This window comes from Pygocentrus nattereri, chromosome 8 (assembly GCF_015220715.1).
Source record: "Pygocentrus nattereri isolate fPygNat1 chromosome 8, fPygNat1.pri, whole genome shotgun sequence".
In the NCBI taxonomy this organism is placed as follows: Eukaryota; Metazoa; Chordata; class Actinopteri; order Characiformes; family Serrasalmidae; genus Pygocentrus; species Pygocentrus nattereri.
Genome location: NC_051218.1, coordinates 3,283,391 through 3,302,963, shown reverse-complemented (window position 1 = coordinate 3,302,963; position 19,573 = coordinate 3,283,391). Strand labels below are relative to the sequence as shown.

General features: G+C 40.7%; 1 protein-coding gene across 1 annotated transcript; it reads left to right on the top strand.

The window, feature by feature from the left end:
• The first annotated feature begins 1,251 nt into the window (after window positions 1–1,251).
• On the top strand, window positions 1,252–17,639 carry acte1 (actin, epsilon 1). Its single transcript, XM_017698831.2, has 9 exons — window positions 1,252–1,347; window positions 2,376–2,518; window positions 4,067–4,195; window positions 5,363–5,473; window positions 7,035–7,119; window positions 8,576–8,737; window positions 10,231–10,422; window positions 15,219–15,400; window positions 17,312–17,639. The coding sequence occupies exons 2-9, from the start codon at window positions 2,390–2,392 to the stop codon at window positions 17,453–17,455; spliced, it is 1,134 nt and encodes a 377-aa protein (XP_017554320.1). The 5' UTR covers window positions 1,252–1,347; window positions 2,376–2,389; the 3' UTR covers window positions 17,456–17,639.
• The last annotated feature ends 1,934 nt before the right edge of the window (window positions 17,640–19,573 follow it).

Below are 19,573 nucleotides of genomic sequence, written 5' to 3'. Positions count from 1 at the left end.
TTTCAAGAGACTCACTTTCAGATTCTCAAAGAATCTGCAGACACACCTCCAAAGTTCAGTCCTAGAAGCTGGTTTTGCATTTTCTGCTTCTCATGATCCAAATATTCCCAAACACTTTCGGTGATGTTGAGGTCTGGCGTCTCTGGAATTTGGAAACTCCTGCTTTTCTCACTTATTTTCATTTGACAGTCTCCATCCTTATGCATTCAGATCACCCTCCATCCAGTCTCCTCAGAAATATCCCCTGAAAAATGAAGTTAATAAACGAAGGGGTATCTCTGACTTCTGCTCAGCAATACACACCAGACATAACATGACCACCTCCTTGTTTCTACACTTTATCAGCTCCACTTACTGTATAGCTGCACTCTGTAGTTCTACAGTTCAGACTGTAGTCCATCTGTTTCTCTGATACTCTGTTACCCTGTTCTTCAGTGGTCAGGACCCCCATGGACCCTCACAGAGCAGGTACTATTTGGGTGGTGGATCATTCTCAGCACTGGTGGTGGTGGTGTGTTGTGTTGGTATGAGTGGATCAGACACGGGAGTGCTGTTGGAGTTTTTAAACACTGTGTCCACTCACTACTCCTAACTTGCCAGTCCACCTTGTAGATGTAAAGTCAGAGACGACAGCTCATCTGCACTGCTGTGTCTGTGAGGGTCCATAGGGGTCCTGACCACTGAAGAACAGGGTAACAGAGTATCAGAGAAACAGATGGACTACAGTCTGTAACTGTAGAACTACAGAGTGCAGCTATACAGTAAGTGGAGCTGATAAGATGGACAGTGAGCTTAGAAACGAGGAGGTGGTCAGTCCTGATCAGTGTCAGTCCTTCCAAACCTTTGAACTGTAATGCATAATTGAATAGATATAAAAGTAATGCTTATCCAGTTTTTGATTAAATTAGTAAATGTTTTATCTTTCTGTTCCATTCTTTTACTCTCGTTAGTGATTCCTTCATCTTTGATGTTGCATTCCTTCGGTCTTAATTTCGTCCTAAAGTTTAGTTTGGCTCACAGCGTTGGCGTTTCTATGAAATGAAATGCTGGACTGAGCTAATATTAAACCCATTTGCCTGTGGACAGCCGCTGTAGTGGGACAGGTTCCAGGACGGCCTACCTTTGCATGAGCATGTGAGTGTGACTGGGTGCTAAATGTCTCCTAAAAAGGCGTGCGGTCCTGTGGCTGCGTGATGGCTCCGCTCCTCTGGGAGGTATTTAAATAGGGGGAGCAGGTGAACGAGAGTTTACTCTCACACTGTTCCAATCTCTCTCTCTCTCTCTCTCTCTCTCTCCCTCCCTCTCCTGGGAGCCAGTGTTCCAGGCCTTTTTGTCTCGCTCTCCTGGGTGAGTCTATCGGATATTCTCATTAAGCTAACGATCCGTCCTGCTGTGCTGACCTGTTAGCAGAGTTACAGCAGCCACACAGTTATTAACAATCTTGCTCATGCATGAGCTGAATGTACAATGAATATTAAAACTATATTAGTTTACATGCTTGCTTTGCCTAAACCTCCCATTGACTTCAATTATGTGCATGTTGAGTCAATTGGTTTTGGACTGGAAAATGCACAGAAATGATTGTCTGTGATACTTAATCATGCAATACAGATACAACAGATAGAGGTTCACATGAAAAATAGTGTTCCTTTAATTAACGGTAATTTGTTGCTAATTCTTTTTCTTGTTAAATGCAATGTATAAAATGCAGCTAGTGGTTCATATAAGATTTTGCATTTCCATTAAGCCTAAAGACACTCAACCAGCCACATGTCCACATTTTGTGTCTTCAGTTTAGCACTGGCGCTACGAAGCTAATGTTGCTAACACTAGAGATCAATAGTCACCCAAATCTTTCTCCCTAAATGCAACCCCAAACTTCCCTCAACCGCTTGAGCTGCACCCAGTGTGAGTTCCTGTGAGCTATAAAACCGAACAACACGAATAAACGAAACTACGTCAAGAAGTCTGCATGACCTTAATGAAGACGTTGAGAAAAGTGTTGGGGATGTATTTACATAAATGATTTGGGTGACTATTGAATTCTAGTGTTAGCAATGTGAGTCTCGAAGCTCTAGTGCTAAACTAAAGAAGCAAAATTTGGACACTAAGCATATCTTAATTGATCGACTACATCTGGTATGGAAAATTGTGTAAATTTGATATATTTGGATGTTTTTTAACCATTTCTTTAAGTTTTATGCCAAACATAATTAAGCAGGTGCATTGCTATGATGTATATTCATAAATGTGCCATTAATGTTGATAATACTTAATGTTGTGCTTGAATTAGACTGTATTATATTTAAGTGTATGTATGTTTCTGTGTGTGTGTGTGTGTGTGTGTGTGTGTGTGTGTGTGTGTGTGTTAGCAGTTAAGTGAGTAAAGATGTGTGATGATGAAGAGACCACCGCACTGGTGTGCGATAATGGTTCAGGCCTAGTGAAGGCGGGCTTTGCTGGAGATGACGCCCCCCGAGCTGTGTTCCCCTCCATCGTGGGTCGCCCTCGCCACCAGGTGGGCTCATTAACCCCCTCTCACGCACAGCCAACTGCTGGAACTGTTCTGTTCTGTTCTGTTCTCTTCTGTTCACTTCTGTTCTCTTCTGTTCTGTTCTGTTCACTTCTGTTCACTTCTGTTCTCTTCTGTTCACTTTTGTTCTCTTCTGTTCACTTCTGTTCTCTTCTGTTCACTTTTGTTCTCTTCTGTTCTCTTCTGTTCACTTCTGTTCTCTTCTGTTCACTTCTGTTCACTTCTGTTCTCTTCTGTTCACTTCTGTTCTCTTCTGTTCTCTTCTGTTCACTTCTGTTAACTTTTGTTCTGTTCTGTTCTCTTCTGTTCTGTTCTGTTCACTTCTGTTCACTTCTGTTCACTTTTGTTCTCTTCTGTTCTCTTCTGTTCACTTCTGTTCTCTTCTGTTCACTTCTGTTAACTTTTGTTCTGTTCTGTTCACTTCTGTTCTCTTCTGTTCTGTTCTGTTCACTTCTGTTCACTTCTGTTCTCTTCTGTTCACTTTTGTTCTCTTCTGTCCACTTCTGTTCACTTCTGTTCTCTTCTGTTCACTTCTGTTCACTTTTGTTCTCTTCTGTTCTCTTCTGTTCTCTTCTGTTCACTTCTGTTCTCTTCTGTTCACTTTTGTTCTCTTCTGTTCTCTTCTGTTCACTTTTGTTCTCTTCTGTTCACTTCTGTTAACTTTTGTTCTGTTCTCTTCTGTTCTGTTCTCTTCTGTTCTGTTCTCTTCTGTTCTGTTCTTTGCACTTCTGTTCTCTTCTGTTCTGTTCTTTTCACTTCTTTTCACTTCTGTTCACTTCTGTTCTGTCCTGTTCTGTTCTGTTCACTTCTGTTCTGTTCTCTTCTGTTCTCTTCTGTTAACTTTTGTTCAGTTCTCTTCTGTTCTGTTCTGTTCACTTCTGTTCACTTTTGTTCTGTTCTGTTCTGTTCTGTTCTGTTCTGTTCTGTTCTGTTCTCTTCTGTTCTGTTCTTTTCACTTCTGTTCTCTTCTGTTCTGTTCTTTTCACTTCTTTTCACTTCCGTTCACTTCTGTTCTGTCCTGTTCTGTTCTGTCCTGTTCTGTTCTGTTCTGTTCTCTTCTGTTAACTTTTGTTCAGTTCTCTTCTGTTCTGTTCTGTTCTGTTCACTTCTGTTCACTTTTGTTCTGTTCTGTTCTGTTCTGTCTGTGCACTAAGATGAAACAAATTTTACACCATACCTTTGTATGTACTTGGAAATTGTCTTGGTAGAATTGATGTTTCTGTAAATTAACACTAAAAGTCCAAATAGTCTAAATAATGAAACCCAAAGGCTGTGGTAAAACAAGCACATACTGAACACACACACACACACACACACACACACACACACACACACACACACACACACTATATAAATAAAATTTACAGCGAGTATTTACTGCAGTATAGATCAGAAACAACTGTAGTTGGTGCAGATATGCAAATTCTGCTAAGCAATAAATCAAGCTGTGCATTTTAGTGCTTAAAGACTTGATGCTGAAGTGTTCTTTCTGACCAACATGACCAACCTGCAGTTTCTGGCTGTGTCCCGTAGGGGGTGATGGTGGGTATGGGTCAGAAAGACAGCTATGTAGGAGACGAGGCTCAGAGCAAGAGAGGCATCCTCACCCTCAAGTACCCCGTGGAGCACGGCATCATCACCAACTGGGACGATATGGAGAAGGTACAACACTGCAGGCCTGTTTACATCTGAGTGTCCTGAATCATCATAATAAGAAGGTGGTTCTATATAGAATCATGAACATTCAAAGAACCCTGCATGATTAAAGGATTCCTTGCATCGTGAAATGGCTCTTTAGCTTGATGGAGAATGTGTTATATATGGTTCTAGATAGCACCTTTTTCTAAGGGTTCTATATGATACTAAAAAGGGTCCTGGGTCCTGCTATTGTTACAAGCTTGACATCGTAATAGTAGAAGAACCCTTTTTGGTACTATATAGAACCCTTTTCAAAAAGTTCCATACAGCATCAATCTGAGAAACCCTTTCACGATGTAAAGAACCCTTTAATCAAGCTAAGGGTTCTTTGAGAGTGTATGGTTCTAAATAAAACAATTTTAAGTGTGTAGGGAATTATCATTGGGACCAGGGTTGGGTTTAGGATTAGTGTTAAGTTTAGGATTAGGTTCAGGTGTTGGACTGAGTTTATGTTTAAAAATGCTGGTTCTTCAAGGGTTCCTTAGAAAAGATGGTGGTTCCTTATAGAAGCATGAATACTCAAGAACCCTGCATTACTATAGGGTTCCGTGCATCATGACAGGGTTCTTCAGATTGATGGAGAATGTGTTGTATATGGTTCTAGATAGCACCTTTTTTAAAAGGGTTCTATATAGTACCAAAAAGGCTTCTGCAGTTGTTACAAGCTTGACATCGTAACAGTAGAAGAACCCTTTTTGGTGCTATATAGAACCCTTTCTAACCTAATCTAAAAAACCCTTCACGATGCAAATAACCCTTTAAATCATCCTAAGGGTTCTTTGAGAGTGCACAGTTCTAGATAGAACCACAATCCTCACTAAAGAACCCTTGAAGAACCAACTTTTTTTTAAGTGTGTAGTCTGGGATTCTCACTGGGACCAGGGTTGGATTTGGGATCAGTGTTAAGTTTAGGATTAGTTTCAGGTTTTGGATTGAGGTTGAGTTTAGGTTTAGGATTAGGCTTATATTTTGGTCTTAGGTTGAGATCAGTGTTGAGAAAAGAGTAATCAAAAATGAATAGATACTTAATTTAATGCCCATTAAAGACAAGAGTGCTATTAATCAGCAGCGCATCATCGACATAAAGCCTTACTGAACAATGATGAAGGAACTTTAATGTCTGGTCTTCAGATTTGGCACCACACCTTCTACAATGAGCTGCGTGTGGCTCCAGAGGAACATCCCGTCCTCCTGACTGAGGCTCCACTCAACCCCAAAGCCAACAGGGAGAAGATGACGCAGGTGCCCACACTAAAACCCCTTTTCATGACGTTCGTCAGCAGCCCACATTCCCTGAATCAGATCCGCTTTTCTTGCTTTAATTGTGTTTGTATCTCGTCCAGCTGTCGGGTTTTGCTCAGTGAAATGTCCAGGAACCACTGACAGGTCTCGGCTCCCGTTCCTCACTCTTGCAACTTGAGAATAACTCAGTCATTTTGTACTATTTTCCATCATAAACTAAAGAAAAATAAGCCTCATGATGTAACAAGCCTGGGATTTCAAACCCTTAAAAATCACAAAGCCTATCCCTGAAGCCTAACCCAGCTTATTGGGCAAAAGGCAGGAAACGCCCTGGACAGGTCGCCCGTCCATCACAGAGCAGACAGACAGGATCCTGGTCGCCCAGCCGGGGACTCGAACGCAGGGCCTCCTTGCTGTGAGGCGACAGCGCTGCCCATCACACCACCATGCCGCCCCACACACGAAATCATTAGTATTTATTTAGAATCAAAAGAAACATGAAAAAAGATCAAGGTAGAAGATAAAAACCACGAGACACTCAGTTTTAATTAAATCATAACTTAAAGAGAGGTTTACAAGACAGCAGTGCGTCCTGCTATGATGTTTGGTTTGGAGACTGTGGCTCTGTCTAAAAGACAGGAGGCTGAGCTGGAGGTGGCGGAGATGAAGATGCTGAGATTTTCGTTGGGAGTGACCAGGATGGACAAGATTAGAAATGAGCAGATCAGAGGGACAGTGAAGGTGGAACAGTTTGGAGATAAAGCCAGAGAGACCAGGTTGAGATGGTTTGGACATGTGTTGAGGAGGAATAGTGGATATATTGGGCAAAGAATGTTGGAGATGGAGCTGCCAGGTAGAAGGAGAAGAGGTAGGCCTCAGAGAAGGTTTATGGATGTAGTGAAGGTGGACATGGAGATGGTTGGTGTGAAAGTAGAGGAGGCAGTGGATAGGGCAAGACGGAGGCAGATGATCCGCTGTGGCAACCCCTAAAGGGAGCAGCCGAAAGAAGAAGAAGAAGAAGAAGATAACTTAAAGAGAGACATTTTTAGTTGCTTCTAAAAGTGAGCACTGAGCTTGACCGTCCAATAAAGGGTGGAATTGAGCTCCACAGTTTAGAAGCAGAGTAACTGAATGAGTCTCTCCATGTTTTCTGTAGAAGGCCACCATCCACAGATCTTAGATTACGTGCTGGAACATAAACAGACACTCTGTGGTGTAAGCAGGTTCTAGGTTACTTTGAGCTTAAAAACTAGTAGCAGACCCTTAAAATCTATCCTGAGTGATGTAAGCAGCCAGTGCAGCTCTTTCAAAACTACGTCATGAAGGCTGTTACATTGACTACAATGCAAATGGACTGAGTTATTCTTAGGTTTTTGAAGCGTACAGTAAAAGATGGCTATTTAAGGCGAGATTTTTTGGCTAATTACACTTGATTACCCCTGCCTGGCTGACTAAATTCACCCTTTACCATTTAATCTGGACTCTGCAGCACACATACTCGGTGAAGTCTTCCTGATGAGCTGAGTGGAATAACTGAAATGTATGATTTATGTGGTTTCAGATCATGTTTGAGACCTTCAACGTTCCTGCTATGTACGTGGCCATCCAGGCCGTGCTCTCCCTCTACGCGTCCGGCCGTACCACAGGTCAGATACCTTTCAGATTAGGATGCTGATGTTTACACTGTTTAATGATGGATTTTGGAGTGGATTTTTTTCTTTTTAATAATTAAACAGCTGCCAACTCGTCTTATAAAGTCGATGAAGTGCTCAGACCTAAAAAAACAAGTCCTCAGATGCTGTGCTGTGTCAGGCGGAATAATTCATGACTCTGAGGTGTCTCATTAAAAAATCAAATCCTGGAGAGGATGATGTTGTCGTTTTCTAAGCCTCCTCTTGCTTTTCATGTTGTAACATAATACATTTGCTCTGCATGTGGGTGTTTTTCATTTATTTACCTACAGTTCTGTATTTAGCTGTTTAATCTACAACAGTAAGATTGTTTTAAATTCTATTAAACCGAACGTTGTCGGAACAAACCTTGTGTCTCCAAAACGGTAACTTTACAGGACTTACTTTAGTTAATGGAACCAGATGGAACCTTACTTTACTTTAAGGTAATGGAACCAGATGTTTTTCCAAGCCATTTTGGACCATTTCTATTGGTTCATTCACCATGAAATCTCTGCACAATGTGAAGGGCAGGAGGCATTTTCAAATTATGTCAAAAACTGAAAAACGTTAAAAATGGAGATGCAAGGTTTAGTTCTGATGGCAGCAATATAGTCAGAGGTATATGTTCTCTGTGTTCTACAGTACCGAGAATAAGTCAGAGAACCTGCTTCATTGAATTGTTATGAATTTTTATTTGTAGTTAAAATACAAAATGTTCAGTTTTCAGTTTCAGAAAAAAATCAGAAACTGGCAGTAAAATTACTCAAAATCCTCAAAAACTAATATAAAGTCAGCATTTCCAATATTTACTGTGCCCAGTCTTTACCTTTATTGCAGCTTCCACGCTTTTCAGGAGGCTCCGCTTCGGGTTTTTCAAAGAAATCTACGGAAACACCTCCACAGTTAGTTTTGCAAGTTGGTTTTGGCATTTTATGCTCGTCACGATCTGAATAACCCCAAGCGGTTTCAGTGATGTTGAGCTCTGGACTCTGGATTTTTCACTTATTTTCCATTTTCTTATGCAAGCGATCTACTTCATGGCTGTTTTGACAGGAAATTAAATAAACGAAGAGTGGCCTCTGACTTTTACACAGTATTATAGGCTTTCTGTGTCTTAAATATTCCTTATTTTGTGAATTGGTTCATTATTATGTATTCTAGGCATGTTTGAAGGTCCCAAATTTGTCTGCTAATAGTAATGCGTATACAAGCATGCATATGCAAAACCTTGTGTCTCCACAATGGTAACTTTACAGGAAAAGGAAAAATCATAGTTTGCTTTTAATGTAATTAAATGGAACCAGACATTTTGTCCAAGTCATTTTGGGCCCATTTTTTATTTTTTCTTTCTTTTTTTGGTTCATTTGTCAGGAAATGTACACAAAATTCTGAACACAAAAATCTGATTCTGTCCCTGATGAATGGACAGGTATCGTGCTGGACGCTGGTGATGGTGTGACCCATAACGTGCCCGTTTATGAAGGTTACGCTCTGCCCCATGCCATCATGAGGCTGGACCTGGCTGGTAGAGACCTCACTGACTACCTCATGAAGATCCTGACTGAGAGAGGATATTCTTTCGTCACCACGGGTACCGTTTCACTGTCCCTACCAATAACACTCAAACACTGCTCGGTTACCAGCACTGAGCATCACCCTCAGCAAGACATGCGAAACCTCTCTACACTGAAAACAGTGACACATCGAATTCACTTCAAAAGAGCTCACATTAATTAAATATATCACATCAGCACAACTGCTCCGTTTACTTCCTTTTGTCAGTAACTGTGTTGGTGTGATGGATGTTATTTATGTACAAATGATGCACCTGTTCTAATCAAGCCAAAGCCCGGTTCTACAGGTGTGATGACAAGGGGGTCCGCATTAAAATGTGCAGAAAGGACACATGCACATCTCCATACAACAATGGCTGTGTTTACATACAAAGATTTTTCTGATTGAATACATTCCGAGTACGACTGGAGTGTTTATATGCTCACATGTGAGCCCCAGTCAGAGTGAGATGAGCAGCAGTGAGCAGTGATTGTGTTTTTAACTGCTTTAAAATGACGTCAGACTCAGGAAAACGTCCTTCACTCGTCCTTATTAAAGAAGGCCGAGAGGAAGACGTCGTGCTCTGAGACGCATAAGCTGGACGTCCGTCCCACCGCCGTCTTTTAAAGATCAGAGCATGAACTTCGCCTCCTCTGGAGACCAGTTTCTGCTCCGCCGTGTTGAACGGTATAAACTCTCACTGGGATGCAGAACAGACTCAAACTTTCCGAAAGGGAATGTAATCAGATACAGGCGTTTACACAGATATTATCCTTCTATTTAACAGATTATTTACAGGATTACCCACCTCGTTCAATCAGATAGATGTGGTTGGTTAGTGTAGTGGTTAACACCTCTGCCTTCTATGCTGTAGACTGGGGTTCAATCCCCCACCAAGGCAAGTGCCCTACACTATACCAATAAGAGTCCTTGGGCAAGACTCCCAACACCACCTTCACCTACTTGTGTAAAATGATCAAATTGTAAGTCACTCTGGACAAGAGCGTCAGCCAAATGCCAGAAATGTAAGATAGAGATTGTATTCCAAAAGGCCTCAACCGGACAAGACTGTTCTATTCGGTGTTTACCTGGACGTGTTCTATTCTGATTGAGCTATTTACAGATTATTAGGCTGCATGTAGACACGGCTAATGATAACTATTATGTCACAGACTTTTGTTTATTTTCTCATTATTATTATTTTTTTTAATGTAATACTACATTTTTTCCTTCTCTTACCATTTTTTGTCTGTCTGTTTGTTCATGTTAACATTTCCTTCTTCATGAATACAATATACAAATGGTTTTAATAAGCCTCCATTGGTGGGGGAGGGGTGGTTGGGGGCAAAAAACCCAAATAAATAAATAAATAAACAAACGTGTAGAATGGTTGTTGTTACAGGACGTGTTAGCCGTTAACAGTTAATATAACGAGGTGTAACAGCTCTTATTCCCAATGTCAAGAAACCTGACAAGCACCCAGTGGACAGTTCAAACTTTCCTCTCTGCCTGTGTGATTTCCCTCCACAGCGGAGAGAGAGATTGTGCGGGACATTAAGGAGAAGCTGTGTTACGTGGCTCTGGACTTTGAGAACGAAATGGCCACAGCAGCGTCCTCTTCCTCATTGGAGAAGTCCTATGAGCTGCCCGATGGACAGGTCATCACCATCGGCAATGAGAGGTTCCGCTGCCCAGAGACTCTTTTCCAGCCCTCTTTCATTGGTCAGTGTTCACACTCTCTCACTTTACTCAACATGCAGCTCTCTCAGCATCGCACGCTCACTTCGGAAGATACAGTACATTTATATTCATCATTCGAAATGCACAGCATGTAACAGCACATCTAATTTTCGGTAACACTTCACTGTAGGGTACATGTCATAAGGCTACATGACACCCACAAAACTGACATAGACCTACATAAATGTTTAGGAATGCTCATTCCAACAGGCTTCATCTGTCATGAAATCTACCAAAGCTAAGTTTGATCAAAATTTGCAAATGTAACCTTATAACAAATGATGCCGGTAGGGCTAAGCGATTATTAACACTTAAGTAAGTCTATGTCAGTTGTCATGACAAGCTTACGTAGGTGTCGTGCAGCCTTATGAAGCATTTCCTACAGCAAGCGTTCCCAGCATGTTCCTATTGAGTTTTAAGGAACATGTTTAAATATTTTTTTCCACTTTTTCACAATATTTGAGCATTTTGTGGCTCATTTTGACTCCTAAGGAAACTGCAGAAGTGTCCTTACAGATGTATGAATGTTCTTTCAGATTTAGCTTTTTTATGTATGTATATATTTCTTCGCTGTTGTCCGAAGAAAACCTTGTATCTCCATTTTTAACGTTTTTCAGTTTCTGACATATTTTGAAAATACCTGTTACGCTTTATATTGTATATAAATTTAATGATGAATGGACCAAATGACTTGGAAAGACGTCTGGTTCCATTGACTTACATTAAAAGTAAATTATGTTTTTTCCTTCTCCTGTAAAGTTACCATTTCGGAGATACAAGGTTTTCTTCTGACAACAGCAATATATAAAATGCATACAACTGAAGTTGCTGGTGCTAATGACATACTGTTACTGCAATGATGCAATATTATTGCACTGTAATATAATATAATATAATATAATATAATATAATATAATATAATATAATATAATATAATATAATATAGTTATTGAACAATATTCAATACTATTGCATTATAATATTATATAATATTATAATACTGCAATGCATGCCTATCCATTCCACAGACATGCAGGGAGCTCAAAACTGCATCCACTTCTAGGTTTAAAATGCCCTTTTATAACTGCTAACATCACATCTTTGAGTTAAATGAATTATCCATCCATCCATCCATTTTCTAAGCCGCTTCTCCGTCAGGGTCGCGGGGGGAAGCTGGAGCCTATTAAATGAATTATGAATAAGTATTTTAATGTATTCAGCAGAAGTTTTAGCATCACATCATTATTTACCTGTTAGCTTTATAGATAAGAGCGAGAAGTAAATGTAATGATGTAGCACAGAAATGCGTCAGAAATGCATTCACAACATTAAAGAAGCGCAAAACAGTAAAATAGTAAAACAGAGTTACTTATAACAGTCAAAGCGTCCTGTTTGTATCTGGGTCTCACTATGAGATGGAAATAACAGCATAACTAGTGAAGAATATTGCATCATTGCAGTAACAAGCGCATTAGCACCATGACTGAAGTTGTATATATGGATATATATATATATATATATATATATATATATATATATATATATATATATATATATATATATATATATATATACACACATACGAAAAAAGCTAAATATGAAAAAAACATACATGCATCTTTAAGAAAAATGTTGAATATTCTTCTCTAAGCGCTTGAATGATGAGTATTTTTTAATTTTACACATTACAGATGGTCATCTTTTCATCATTTTCATTTAAATAAGATTCCATGAGGCTATTTGAATCAGCCAGGGATTGCTAAGCGGAGCCTAAAATATATTCATTCCTTTGAGCCCGTGCACAAAGCCTGAGCTCGGCTGATGAAAAATTCATGCCATTAATAATTCTCAATCATTCTCCTGGCTGTAGATGTGCGAGTAGCATGATTAAAATCAGTCTGTAGTAGGTGCTCGGTTTCAGACAGGCCCGTCTCGCAGGGTGGAGAGTTATACAGCGCTGCTCCGTGTAGATGTGCGCTAAATGTCTGTGTGCAGGTCTCGGGCGTTAGCGGAGGTGACAGGGTGACAGATCACCTTTTGGCCGTGGCTAATTCAGAGCGGTGCGGTATAGCCGGAGGCACCGGCTCTATTTGCGGGGCAGATGATTCTTGGTCTTGACTCCCAACATCAATCACTGCCAGTTCATCCGAGTGAACTTAAAGTGCAGACACTTCCAGCAGCTCTTCCTTTAATGACGTCTTTTGACTTCTGTTGTAGTTTTGTGTAACAAGCTTTGATGCACATAAGTGCTGAGCCACGAGGGTAAAAGTTTTTCTTGGGGTCCATTTACATTGTTTGTGTGGTTGTATGCACTGAAAACAGGCCTAGTTCTTTTTTACATGACCATTTTTCAATCTCACTTAAGACTAAGTGACCCTTATTAGTCCCACAACGGGGAAATTTGACCTCTGCATTTAACCCATCCGTGAAGTGAAACACCACAGACACACTAGTGAAGACAAACACACTAGGGGGCAGTGAGCACACGTGCCCGGAGCAGTGGGCAGCCCCATCCGCAGCACCCGGGGAGCAGATGGGGGTTAGGTGTCTTGCTCAAGGGTCCTTGATGTCATGTACTGTGGGCTCAGGGGATCGAATCAGCGACCTTCCAGTCATAAAGCTGGTTCCTCAGCCTCCAGCCCATGACTGCCCCCAAAAAGCCAGCGGCGTACCTGTCAGGGAATCGAACCCTGGTGTTCTGCGTGACAGGCAGAGATAATGTTCACTATACTAACAAGGACAAGGAATCCCCTACACTCTTAAAATGATCCTTTATCAAGGGTTCTTCAGTAAAGGAAATAGGTCTATATAGAGCCATGAACACTCAGAGAACCCTTATTAAATTGATTAAAAGGTTCTTTGCATCATGAGTGTGTTCATCAAACTGATAACGAATGTGCTGTAGATGGTTTTACACAGAACTCTTTTCAGAATAATAGCATCAAAAAGGGTTCCACTATTGTTACAAGCCAGAGAACCCTTTTTGGTACTGTATAGAACCACTTTTCCTAAAAGTGTGGAATTAACCTGTTACTGTACCTTTAAGAGTGATACAGTATGCATGTTCGGCTGAAACAAAAAAGATGGTTCTTCAAGGGTTCTTCAGTAAAGAAAATGGTTCTATACAGAGCCATGAACACTCAAATGACCAATTGCATGATTAAACGGTTAAACTGTAACAGTAAACTGATAGAGCATGCACTGTAGAGGGTTCTATATAGAACCTTTTGTGTTCTATATAGTACCAAAGAAGGTTCAATTAATGTTAAAAGCCAAAGAACCCTTTTTTGGTTCTATAAATAACCCTTTTGGCTAAGAATGTCAAATTAACACTCAAACACAGGCTGTTTTGGTTACTGTACCTTTAAGAGTGATACAGTCGTGTGCAAGTTTGGGTGAAAGTAAACACGTCCTCTACAGTGAACTCACACCTGCACAATTTAATGCACACTTACTTATTTGCCGAATCTAAGATATTGTAAATATGGCACATTCATTTTGTTATGTTTTATTTCTTCTAATATGTTAAGTTCACAATTAAAGGGCTGGTCGATCTAGGAGCAGTCATGGGCTGGAGGTTTTTGAACCAGCCTTGCACTGAAGTGCCCTTGAGCAAGACACCTAACCCCCAACTGCTCCCCAGGCGCTGTGGATAGGGCTGCTCACTGCCCCCTAGTGTTTGTGTTCACTAGTGTGTATGTGGTGTTTCACTGCATGGATCAGGTGAATTTCCCTGTTGTGCCCTCTACAGTGAACACACACTTCTAAACATTTAATGTACAATTACTGTTTATTATCTTTTAATAGTAAAATAAATTTATCATTTTTAATAGTTTTAAGTGATTTTATTGAGTAAAATTTGCGTACTGCATTCACATTATGAGACCTTTATTAGTCCCACAACAAAAAAATTTCACCTCTGCATTTAAACCATCCATGATGTGAAAGACCACATACACACTAGTGTACACACACACTCTAGGGGGCAGTGAGCACACTTACACAGAACTGTGGATGGCCCTCTCAGCAGCGCCCGGGGAGCAGTTGTGAGTTAGGTGTCTTGCTCAAAGTTGGGTACCGTCAGCTCTGGTGCTCGAACCAGCGACTTTCCGGCCCGAGGGCCGGTTCCCTAACCTCCAGCCCACGGCTGCCCCAGAAAGGCAGATCATATCGCTTGTTTTAAGGAATGTGCTTGAAACACGGTAACTTATCTGCCAAGGTAAAGGTGAGAAGTGCTTAGAAGTAAGGTAGATAATCTTATAATCAGTGCACAACCATCTCAAAATGTATTAGAAATATTAGATATATCGACCAGGTTTAAGATCATTTCACTTGGCAAGATGCCATTTTTTTTACAGGGTGCTAACTTGCTTTACTTTCCATCAACAAAACATTGGCTGCTCTCTATCGTGCCTCACTGAAACTTTACTCCTCGTAATTTCAGCACGAACGGTCAGACCTAAACAGCTGTAAAGCTGATTAGATGAACAGATGTAAATGCACTGGTTTGTGTTACATCACAAAAACAAAGAACACAGAACGGGTTACATTTGCAGCTTAGTTTCCGTGTCTGGACTGTATGGACTGGAGAGTGAACGGGACATTTTTAACTGTGTAACAGTGTTTACAGACTACATGAAACGTACTAATTTTTCCGTCATATGGGCTCTTAAAGCCCATTGGTTAAATGAAGTTAACTGGTAAGATATGATTATTAGGCCTCCTACTAATAACAGACTGTTACAGTACTATTGGCTAATCCTGCTGTTGAACTGCAGGTATGGAGTCGGCTGGCATTCATGAGACCACCTATAATGGCATTATGAAGTGTGACATTGACATTCGTAAGGACCTGTACGCCAATAACGTCCTCTCTGGCGGGACCACCATGTACCCTGGTATCGGTGACAGGATGCAGAAAGAGATCACAGCCCTGGCACCCAGCACCATGAAGATCAAGGTAAAGTCAAAGTTTGGTTTAGGTTAATAGGACATTTACATTTATGGCATTCGGCTGACGCTCTTATCCAGAGCGACTTACGATTTTCACACAGGTAGGTGAAGGCAGTGTTAGGAGTCTTGCCCACGGACTCTTATTGGCATAGTGTAGGGTGCTTATCTAGGCAAGGGATCCCAGTTTACAGCATAGAAGACGGAGGTGTTACCCACGACACTATACCAGCTATAAGAGCGTTCGGACTCACTGTTTACTCATTTATGCAGAATGTACAATTAGAAAATACATTTAAAAGTAAACTGATAACACTAAAATCCATTTAATTAATCCAATAATTAGTGATGAACTAATCACATTGATGATACCATTTACCAGTATTTATATTGGACTTGCATCTGGACAATTGTTTCTTTTTCTAACTGAGCATAAACATGCACATATTAGTATTATTATTGATTAGAGAAATAATGAAACCAAATATATCTCTTGAACAACGTTGTTCAGAACAAAAACTGAGCATTTCCTAGTAAACAAAACACATACAATACTGGGAAATCAATAGTATAATTTAATATTAAATCTTTGTTTACACACCACTTTTCTTTTTAGTCAAACAATCTCAAAGTGATTTAAACAGAAAGATAAGAAAGTGTATTGGAGTGATAAAATACCACGGTTTAAATGAAATAACAGCTCCAGAGTAAAATGCAGGGGCCTTTTCCTCAAAAACCTTCTGAAGCATTGCGATCTTGTTGGAGCCGATTTGAAAGATGGGAAATCAACTGTTTGGTAACGTGTTAAAGCAGTTTAATATGGAAGTTATGAAAGCATTAAGTAATTTCTCCACATGTTGTCTTGTTCTGGATGTTTCTCAAGTGATTTAATGCAATCTTACACTGTTGGAAATAAAGATTCTGTGCTGGTACATTTTCCATTCATCAAGGTACAAACAATGTAAATGTACCTCAAAGGTACAGCAGTGGTTTTAAGGTCCAGCTGTGCACCTTAAATACGTTTTTCCCATTGGAAAAGTTTGTATTTGTATGTTTTCATAACTGAATGTTTTAAAACAGAACAATAAAAAAGCCTGAAGGCAATACGGGGTGTGTGGAGTGCAGCTTAGAACATATCATTTCAGTGAATTATGGTACAGTTATGTTCCCTGACTAAAGGTACTGAGATGTACCCTTGAAGGAACCACCCCAGGAACAGGGGTAGTGTCCCAGTGACAGTTTCATAGAGTGTACTGAGAGTCTACTGATATTAAATGTACGTGTCATTTAATTTGGCTGAGCTGACACATAGTTGTGTAGCACTGGCATTAGAGTGATAGTCAACATCGTGTTTATGAATTAAGTGTCCTAGGGGCTGTAAATAGGGAGAATGGTAAGGGCCCCAAAACGGATCCCTGTGGAACACCACGTTGCACCCTTGTGTGTTTCTACACAAATGTGGTTTAGTTTTGCATTGGTTTACACTGTCTATGAGCATTTTCCACTAACACCACTTTTTATTCCCAAAAGATCCTTTCAATGGATGCTTCTTTAAAGAACAATTTTTTGCAAATAGGGCATGTGTAGAACCTCCGTAAAGTTTACATTTGGCTGGTGCTCTTATCCAGAGCAACTGACAATTTGATCATTTTACACAGGTAGGCAAAGGAAGTTTCAGGAGTTGTGCCCAAGGACTCTTATTGGTATAGTGTAGGGTGCCAGTCCAAGCAAGGGATTGAACCCCAGTCTACAAGGCAGAGGTGTTACCCACTACACTATACCAACCCCTGCATAATAAAACCATTCTATACCAATGAAAACCTTCTCTTTTTCTCTAGAATTGTATGTCCAGAAGCATTTCATTTTTAAGAGTGCATTCATGGGCTTTATTGATGATGCCGAATTTTTCCCTCCTGTGCAGATGATTGCCCCTCCCGAGCGGAAGTACTCAGTGTGGATTGGTGGCTCCATCCTGGCCTCGCTCTCCACCTTCCAGCAGATGTGGATCAGCAAAGATGAATACGAGGAGGCTGGACCCTCTATCGTTCACAGGAAGTGCTTCTGAAGACCCTGCCTTTTCACAGCCATTGGACTTTGTTTCCTATCTTTCCTCCATGCCCTGCTGTGCCTCTCCCAGGAACGCACAAAGTGTTCTTTCATGTTCGCTGGAAGTGCCGGTGTTCAAATATTCATGGCCAGACCGCAGCAAATCGCTCAATAAAGAGTGTTTTGTGTATTTCCAACCGCAATACCAAATGTATGGTGTTATTGCTTTATTAAATATGCGTTGTTCTCATGGAGAAGCTGGGCGACCCCCTCAGGGAGGAAACGGTTCTCCTTTAAGGCCACTGGATGGCAGACTATTGCAGATAATTGGTTGTAGGACACCATCCAGATACATTATATACACAGCAGGCTTCCATGCTAGTGATTTATGTGTTCAACTATGATTAATATCATAGGTATTTCATTATTGTTCTTGACTGGCAGGATTTGACGCATTAGTGTTGGGTAAGGGGTGGGGCAGCATGTTAGATGCAGGTAGGTTGGTAAGTAGATCTCCAAGAGGATGGTTCTATTGTATTACATGCTCGCTATTCTTTTAAAGGGCCCATATTGTGGAGAACTGAATTTTCCTGGCTTTTTCTAAAGTTTGCATGTACATAAGTACCAATACATAATATCCATGCAGCCCATTTATGGAAATTAGGAAAACAGAAAATGGCTCATACTTAATGTTTTTGTGATGTCATAACAACATTTTCCTGCTGCATTTTCTTTGACACCGCTCCAGCTTCAAAATGCTTGGTCTGATGGGGTGCTTATATATAGCTTTTTGATCCAACATACAGTTTTCATACAATCTTCATTACATTACGAATTCTTTCCCTTAGGAATGAATGGGGTTAAAAATTGCACATCCGTCTATTGTACTTCTTCTTGATGTAAAGACACCATTTCACATATATGATCTCAGGACAGGCCCCCAAGCACCAGTTCAATGTTGTTCAGACCTGCACTCATTCGTTTGTCTTTTTTTTTCACATCCATCATTTCTCCCATACACTCCCATTCATTTTGCCCCCACACAAGCATAAAGTTTTATTTGCCCGACAGCCACCAAACTCAGGGCAGCTCCTCAGACTCTGGTTGCCTCCCATAGAATCCCATTCATTTTTGCCCCCAGCAAAGCTCTAATCTTTCTTTATCCTGATAGCCACCAAAGCACATGTACTCCCTCAGGGCAGGTCGTCAAACTCTAATCCACAGCCACACTGACCTGCACTCCTCTATTTGTAATTTTTTCATCCCTAATTCCTCACATAAAGTCCCATTCATTTTTAACAACAACTATCGATCACTTAGCAACCCATCTAAAAGCCACCCAATACACACCCCCATGCCATAGTAACTGCCTAGAAACACCTTAGCAACCACCTAGCAACACAGCTTCAGCTGCGCAATCACAGCATTTTCTAAAGAAAATGCAGTATTCTAGTTTACATACAGCAATTTAGCCCCACCCAAATATGTCAGCTATGCAGATACTGCACTGCTTTTTGAGGTACAACACAGGGCAGCCAGTCATTTACATACCTCATTCTTAAAGGGACAGTAACAACAGCCTACGTCTAAAGGATAAAGCAGAGGTCATATAAAATGAATTGCTTTTGGCAAATAAAACCGCACAAACACTAAAAATGGACCCAGAACAAAATATAGAAAATGGGCCCTAATCATTTTCTCCTACATTTTATACTGCAGTGCTTTGGTTGGCATGATCAGCATTGCTGTTTCACTCTGTGTAGGGTTCCTGCAGTGGTTTTAGCAGGCGAAACTTCATCAACAGCTCTGAACATACTGTACATAAGAGAATCGAGGTCAGCCCAATGTAGGGCAGCGATGTAGCTGCCATTCAGCGGGCAAACTTAAACACAGCACACTCACACGGCAGGAGACAGCCTGCTTCTTTAAACATCTCGACATGAGCGGAAATAATGATAGAAAAGATCCCCTGCTATTGTCTTTTGAGCTAAACGGCTCCAATTTGAAGGTCACGGTATTTCCGAACACTTGTGACCTTCCACAGCGCAGCACATTATATAAAAAACTTTGCACACTCAGGGCAGCTTGTCTGGATACAGATCTAAGCCCTTTTTTACCTGGTTAGTTCACATCTCTG